The sequence below is a fragment of the Stegostoma tigrinum genome, chromosome 7, assembly GCF_030684315.1.
Source record: "Stegostoma tigrinum isolate sSteTig4 chromosome 7, sSteTig4.hap1, whole genome shotgun sequence".
Taxonomy (NCBI): Eukaryota; Metazoa; Chordata; class Chondrichthyes; order Orectolobiformes; family Stegostomatidae; genus Stegostoma; species Stegostoma tigrinum.
The window spans coordinates 3110155-3118400 of record NC_081360.1 but is presented as its reverse complement, the minus strand read 5'-3'; the positions used below and the strand labels follow the sequence as shown (position 1 = coordinate 3118400).

Sequence of the window (8246 nt, the reverse complement as noted above, 5' to 3'; positions counted from 1 at the left end):
GCATGACCTCAGAGGGTTGAGTGACCTCCCTCTCTGTTCTGCCACAGTGAGTCTAATGATCCAAACAGAACAGGATCAGCTGCTCCAGTCTCTCCAACCAACTGAAGTCCCGAATCCCTGGTGACATATCCCTAATTCCTGTCTCAGATATCTCATGGAACTTAACATTGTTCTGTAAAAAGGTCTAGTCCACATTTGGGCTTTTTTTTTAAAAATAGGAGCTGAAAAAGGAGGAAGACGAAATTTTCAAAGCGAAGTTTGACTCCACTGTGAGCACTATCAACATTTGTCATCTCCATTTAGAGAAAGAAAACAAAGACACTGGAAAAAAAGTGTTACATAGATACACAAAGTTATTATCAGTACAGAGAACATGTAACCCCCAGGAATAGTTGAGGAGCTCTTCTCTCGAAAAGAGGCCTGAAGGCAGACATGGTGGAAGTCTTCAAAATGATGTGAAGGACTTCAATGATCCAAAAAGGGATTTCATGAGAAACCTTTTTAGCCAGTGAGAGGAGAGCGTGAGGAGTTAATTCCCACAGCAAGTGGTTGAGGTAAACAACATATACATGAGAAGGAAAGGGATAGCAGGATCTACTGATGGGGGAGATGAAGAGGGAACAGTGGAGACTCATGTGCAGCATAAATACTGACGGAGACCAACTGAAGCAACTGGCCTGCACAGTCGATGAAACAAAGACAGACATATTTATTTTTGATCTAAGTGGCAAGGAAAATATTACTTACAATTCAGGATAAAATAAATGTACTTCAACAGGTTTCAGTGTAAACATACAGTCCCAGGATCAAACAGCTTCAGCCTCACTGGAAGCAAAGTGGTGAGAGCGGCTAGTCCAACATATGGAAGTCTTATGACCCTCCCAGTTCATCCAAGGTCCAAATGAATATAACTCTGTCCTGGATGTGATTTCCCCTCATTTTTAAAATCAATTCACAATGTATAGTATCAATGTCTAGGTGTGCACTTATTGCCCATCCCAGTTGTCCTCCTTGAGAAAGCGATGGTGAGTTGCATTCTGGGACTTGTGATGTAGGATCACCCACAATGCTGTTAGGGAGGAGTTCCAGAATTTTGACCCATTGTCAGTATAGGAACAGCCAATATGGAGGATTATGATATTCAAATCCCAATGATTTCAGTGACTCCATTAGATCTTTACATGATGGTCGTTGAGATTTCTGTCTTGAAATCTTCCCTTTCTAACATCCTGTTAATTTGAATGGTCTGTGGTATGGAGGGGAGCTTGCAGATGGTAATGGACCAATGTAACTGCTGCACTTGTTTTTCTAGATTGTAGAAGTTGTGAGTTAGAACATGCTGTATAGTAGCACAAATATTGAAGACTATCTGCAGATCCAAGTCCTATGATCATTTATGAACTTTCTTATGCTTCCACAGACTGGATGACTGAGTGAATCCTTTCCCACATTTGGAACAGATGAATGGCTTCTCCCCAGTATGAACATGGTGGTGTTTCTGCAGCGCAGATGAATCTCTGAACCGCTTCCCACACTTGGAGCATTTGAATGGCCTCTCTCCTGTGTGGATTCGCTGATGTCTCACCAAAGTTGATGACTGAGTGAATTCTTTTCCACAATCAGAGCATGTAAATGGCCTCTCCCCAGTGTGAACTCGCTCGTGTGCACGTAGGTTGGATAACTGATTGAATACTTTCCCACACTCCAAGCACGTGGATGACCTCTTCCCTGTGTGAACTTGCTGGTGTCTCAAAAGGGTGAAATATTCATGGAATTTCTTCTCACACTCAGAGCAGGTGAATGGCCTCTCTCCAGTAGCAGCATGCTGGTGTTTCCGCAGAGCAGACGGATCAGGGAATGTGTCTCCACACTCAGAACAGGTCAACGGCCTCTCCCTGCTATGACCACGTCGATGAAACTCCAATGTTGACAGAGAATGGAATCCTTTCCCACAGTCCTCACATTCCCATGGTTTCTCCATGTCATGCGTGGCTTTGGGTCTCTAAGTTTTACAATCAGCTGAATCTTTGTCCACCCAGAAACACAGGTATGGTCTCTTCCTACTGTGAATAGTGCAGTGTTTCTTTAGCCTGGGAGATTGGTTGAAGGTATATCAGTTCACTAGAAAACTCTCACATGGATGTGTATGCCTCAGTACTTTTTCAGACAAACCGACGTTTCAAATATTTTGAAGCAGACAGATATTCTGAATCTATAGTTTCAAACCAATGATATTCAAGTACCAGCTATTTCAGTGTCTTCACATAATGGTTGTTTTGAGATTGCTGTGTAAATCTTCCCTTTTTAACATAATATAAAGAGTTATGAAATTCATCACTATTAGATTAGAAATCCAGTGAGAAAATCAGAATAGCTAAATCTAAGAGATCAGCACTTCTTGTCCTAGTGCTCTGAGGTCGGTGTGGACTTGATGGGCCAAAGGGCCTGTTTCTACACTGTAGGAATTCTATGAACTCCCTTTCCTTTCAGTCGCTGCAAGTAAATAATTTCACACCATAACTTTAAACAAAGGAAGTAGGAAAAAATGTTTGCTCACAGACGACGGACGAAGGAGGAAAGCTCAATCTTCATTCAAACAGAGAAGCGGCAGTAGCTTTGCTGGACCATCCTGCATTCGCGCTCAAATAATAGGGAAGCTCTGATTGCCTGGAAGTCAAGCATGCTTCAGTCCTCCAGCAATTCCTACTGGTCACGTGGAGCAGCCGCTGGGTTGACTGTATGACGATCGAAGCCTTCTGCCAATAGAAAGAGAGTGTTGTGATCACCAACCAATCACATAACGGAAGGTGTTTCCGCCCCTGTCCCACACCCGAACACGTGAAAATCCAGGCTTCCCACCCACGTGAAACCTGCTACATGACCTGCGGCGACATGGCTTATGGGAGTTGTAGTCACTGAAGGCCTATGTCTGGAAAGTGAATGAAAAGTGCGGGGCGGTGGAGGTGGAAACAGGATCCCCATTCAGACGCACAGGACATGTGGGCTGTCACTGGTGTTTACTGAGACACTCTGCTTAGCTAAAATGCAAATTACTAAAGATGGTGGAATCTGTACTGTAAACAAAAAATGCTGGAGATTACAATTTTTTTTCTGAAGGGTCTAGGCCCAAAACGTCAACTTTCCTGCTCCTCAGATGCTGCTTCACCTGCTGTGTTCATCCAGCTCTACACCTTGTTATCTCAGATTCTCTAGCATCTGCAGTTCCTACTCTCTAGGATATTACAGCAGGTCAGTCAGCATCCACAGACAGAAAGAAAGTCAACGTATTGAGTCTAGATGACTCTTCAACAGAGCTGGTGATGTGTGGAGGGTGCAGCATTTATGCAATTGTGGAGGGGTGGCTAGGCTGCGATTTGAGGGGTTGGAGTGCTGGGGGAGAAAGGATGTTGATGGTTCAGATCAAGTCCCAGAGGGAACGATTTCTTCTGGACTTAATATTGAGGTCAACATGTTCAAATTGTTTTTGAAGAAACCCATTCCTTTCCTTTCTTTTAGCTTTGCTTGTTACATTCTCTGTCACCCTCTCTTACATCCACCCCAGTGGGATTGTTTATTCTTTCCATTCTGGTAGTTAGACACAGAATCACAACCTGAATTCTCACAATTTTCAAATAATCATTTTCCACAGACAGTGCATTTCTCCCTCTACAATCAAAGGTTTATGTTTTTTCAGGCCCATTATTTCAATTTTATATATTATCTCTATTGAATAACTGCAAACAAATGACAGTATGGGGATCACAAGCAGCAAGGCTCAGAAATAAATTGTCATTTGTTTGATTTTATTTTGTGGAACATTCTTTCCTCCTACTTCCCCAAATATGAGAACAAAATGAAACTAATCGAAACCAAAATCAGCAAATGGTTCCTCAGAAAGCTCTGTCTCCAAGGTTACCAGAGAAGAGGCAGACAGACAGTGATCACATCCACCTGGGCCGACGCGTTCTGATCTACAATTTGCTGTTTGTTCAAGGACCAAGAATGGATCCAGGTGACAATCCTCTGAAGTACTCAGCTTCCTTCCTCCACACTTTATACACCACTGGATCGAACATCAAGTTCGACATTTTCAGCAATTAAAGACTGTCCCCATGTTGTTTCATTTCCTTTTCTTGTTTGATTTATTTCTTTCAGTCAGCAGCACATCTGCTCCTGGCACATCTTTTCTGATCTATTTATTTTCTAAGGGACTAATGTTCCAATCTATCATCAATGTTCCTTCTGTCATTGTCCCACACGCACCTTGCTCAAGGTCTATTCAATGCCTAATATTCCCCATATCTGATGAAAGCTCACAGATCTGAAACATTCACACTTTTTTTCTGTCTCTCTCTCTCTCTCTCTCTCTCTCTCTCTTTGTGCACTTGCTGCCTGGTGAGTGTTTTCCAGCATTTTCTGTTTTTGAATATTTAGATTTGGGCACAGGTAACTCAATGCTGAAGTTTGCAGCTGATAACAAGTTGTGCATCGAAAGTAAGGAAGAATGACACGACAAAAGACACCATTACAAAACTCAAGAGATAGTAGGAACTGCAGATGCTGGAGAGTCTGAGATAACAAGATGTAGAGCTGGATGAACACAGCAGGCCGAGCAGCATCATAAGAGCAGGAAAGCTGATGTTTTGGCCCTTCTTCAGAAATGGGGAGGGGGTGGAGGTTCTGAAATAAATGGAGAGAGAGGGGGTGGTGGAAAGAAGATGGATAGAGGAGGAGATAGGTGGAGAGGAGAGAGAACGGTCGAAGAGGCGGAGATGGAGCCAGTAAAGGTGAGTATAGGTGGGGAGATAGGGAGGAGATAGGTCAGTCCAAGGAGGATGGACAAGTCAAGGGGGAGGGATGAGATTAGTAGGTAGGAGATGAGGGTGGGGCTTGAGGTAGGAGGAGGGGATAGGTGGAAGGACACGTTAGGGACGTGGGGACGAGCTGGGCTGGTTTTGGGATGCAGTCGGGGGAGGGGAGATTTTGAAGCTTGTGAAGTCCACATTGATACCATTGGGCTGCAGGGTTCCCAAGTGGAATATGAGTTGCTGTTCCTGCAACCTTTGGGTAGCATTGTTGTGGCACTGCAAAAGGCCCAGGATGAACATGTCGTCTGTGGAATGGGAGGGGGAGTTGAAATGGTTCACGACTGGGAGGTGCAGTTGTTTAGTGTGAACTGAATGGAGGTGTTCTGCAAAGCGGTCCCCAAGCCTCCACTTGGTTTCCCCGAGAGGGAGGAGGCCAAAACAGGAACAGTGGATGCAGTATACCACATGAGCAGATGTGCAGGAGAACATCTGCTTGATGTGGAAAGTCTTCTTGGGGCCTGGGTTAGGAGTGAGGGGGGAGGTGTAGGGGCAGGTGTAGCACTTGCAGGGAAAAGTGGCGTGTGTGGTGGCCCTGGAGGGGAATGTGGAGCGGACAGGGGAGTCAGTGGTCCCTCCAGAAGGAAGATAAGGGTGGGGAGGGAAAAATGTCATTGGTGGTGGGGTTAGATTGCAGATGGCAGAAGCATCAGATGATGATATGTTGGATCTGGAGGTTGGTGAGGTCGTACCTGAGGACGAGGGGGATTCTGTTTTTTTCATTATTGCGGGGAGGGGTGTGATTGATGAGTTGCGAGAAATGTGGGAGACATGGTCAAGGGCATTCTCAACAACTGACGGGAGGAAGTTGCAGTCCTTAAAAAATGAGGACATCTGAGATGCACAGGAGTGGAATGCCTCATTTTGGAGCAGATGCGGCGGACGCAAAGGAATTGGGAATAGTGGATGGCATTTTTGCAGGAACGTGGGTGGGAGGAGGTGTGTTCTGGGTAGCTGTGGGAGTCGGTGGATTTGAAATGGATATCGGTTTCTAGGTGGTTGCTGGAGATGGAGACAGAGAAGTTCAGGAAGGAGAGAGTGATATTAGAGATGGTCCAGGTGAACGTAAGGCTGGGGTGGAAGGTGTTGGTCAAGTGGATGAACTGTTCGAGCTCCTCGTGGGAGCATGAGGCAGCGCCGATACAAGTCTTCAATGTAACGGAGGAAGAGGTCCGGTTTAGGGCCAGTGTAGGTATGGAAGAGGGATTGTTCCATGTAACCTACAAAGAGGCAGGCTTAGACCTGGTCCCATGCAGGTATCCGTGGCCACCTACTTTGTCTGTAGGAAGTGGAAGGAATTGAAAGAGAAATTGTTGAGAATGAGGATGAATTTGACTAAGCGGATGAGGGTGTCGTTGGAGGGGGACTGTTCAGGCCTGCGGGACAGGAAGAAGTGGAGGGCCTTTAGGCCCTCTGTATGTGGAATGCAGCTGTACAGGGACTGGATGTCCATGGTAAAGATGAGGTGCTGGGGACCAGGAAATTGGAAGTTCTGGACGAGGTGGAGGGCGTGGGTCTGTCATGGATGTAGGTAAGGTGTTCCTGAATTAAGGGGGAGAAAATGGAGTCCAGATAGCTGGAGATAAGTTCGGTGGGGCAGGAGCAGGTGGAGATAATGGGGCAACCAGGGCAGTCAGGTTTGTGGATTTTGGGAAGCAGAAAGCAGCAGGTGTGGCGGGGTTGGGGAACGATATGGTTGGCGGCTGTGGGTGGGAGGTCACCTGAAGTGATGAGGTTGTGGATGTTTTGGGAGATGATGGTTTGGTGTTCGGGGGTGGGATCATGATCAAGAGGGCAGGAGGAGGAGGTGTCGGAGAGCTGGCGTCTGGACTCGGTGATGTCGAGGTCAGTGCGCCATACTACAACTGCGCCTCCCTTGTCTGTGGGTTTTATGGTAAGGTTGGGATTGGAGTGGAGGGCTGCATGTTCTGCAGGGGAGATGTTGGACTGGGTGAGGGGGAGGAGACGTTGAGGTGATTGATGTCACGATGGCAGTTGGAGATGAAGAGGTCAAGGGAGGGTAGGAGGCCTTGGGGTAGTGCCCAGGAGGACGGGGTGCATTGGAGGTGGGAGAAGGGGTCAGTAGAGGGAGGGTTAAGCTCACGGTTAAAGAAGTAGGCATGGAGCTGGCGGAAAAACTGCTCAACGTCCATGCTTGACCAATATCCGTTGATGTGTGGGTGGAGGGGGACAAAGGTGAGCCCTTTACTGAAGGCTGATCGTTCGTCCTCAGTAAGGGGGAGGTCTGAGGGGATGGTGAAGATTCAGCATGGCTGGGTGTTGCTGTCTCCTCTGGAGCTGCTGGCTGTGGAGGCTGGGGCGGAGCGACGTCGGCTGTGGACGGAGTTGCATCAGCGGCTGTGGGCAGAGTTGCGTCGGTGTCGGCAGTGGGTGGAGTTGCATCAGCGTCGGCAGTGGGCCGTTGGTGTCGGCAGTGGGCAGAACGAGGTAGGAGGCAGCAGCTGCAGTGCCATTAGGTGCGTCCTCAGCTTCTATGGTGTTGGAGTCAGAAATGGAGGCGGTGACATTTGCTGTCCCGGAAGCAGTGCATCCGGCGGTGGAGGATGTGATGTCATCAGTGGTTGCTCCGACAGTTGTCACATGGCCAATGGCGGCAGGCACATTGCGTGCAGTTGTTCCACCGCCTTCGCCTCCGTGCCTGCTTCTATAACTGTGAGCTGACCCCTCCACCTACTGACCCCTTTTTCCACCTGCAAAGCGTCCCCCTCCTCCTGAACACCACCCCAAGGCCTACTACCCTCCCTTGACCTCTTCATCTCCAACTGCCGTTATGATATCAATCACCTCAACCTCTCCACTCTTCTCAGCCACTGCAACCTCTCACTCACAGAATGTGCAGCCCTCCGCTCCAATCCCAACCTCACCATAAAACACGCAGACAAGGGAGGCGCAGTTGTAGTATGGTGCACTGACCTTGACATCGCCAAGGCCAGACGCCAGCTCTCTGACACCTCCTCCTACCGCCCCCTTGATCATGACGCCATCCCTGAACACCAAACCATCATCTCACAAGCCATTCACAACCTCATCACTTCAGGTGACCTCCCACCCACAGCCTCCAAACTCATTGTTCCCTTACCCCACCCCACCCACTGCTATCTCCTTCCCAAAATCTACAAACCTGACTGCCCTGATCGACCCATTATCTCCACCTGCTACTGTCCCACCGAACTTATCTCCACCTATCTAGACTCCATTTTCTACCCCTTAGTCCAGGAACACCCTATCTATGCCCATGACGCCACCCATGCCCTCCACCTCCTCCAGAACTTCCAATTCCCCGGCCCTCAACACCTCATCTTTACCATGGACTTCCAGTTCTGATACACCTGCATTCCACATACAGAGGGCCTAAAAGCC

At 47.8% G+C, this 8246-nt stretch overlaps 1 protein-coding gene across 1 annotated transcript; it reads right to left on the bottom strand.

Annotated features, from left to right (window-relative positions):
- Positions 1-1390: 1390 nt before the first annotated feature.
- On the bottom strand, positions 1391-1981 carry LOC132209835 (gastrula zinc finger protein XlCGF49.1-like). The gene has a single exon (XM_059647640.1). It carries the CDS (start codon positions 1979-1981, stop codon positions 1391-1393), a length of 591 nt encoding a protein of 196 aa, XP_059503623.1.
- Between the last annotated feature and the right edge of the window lie 6265 nt (positions 1982-8246).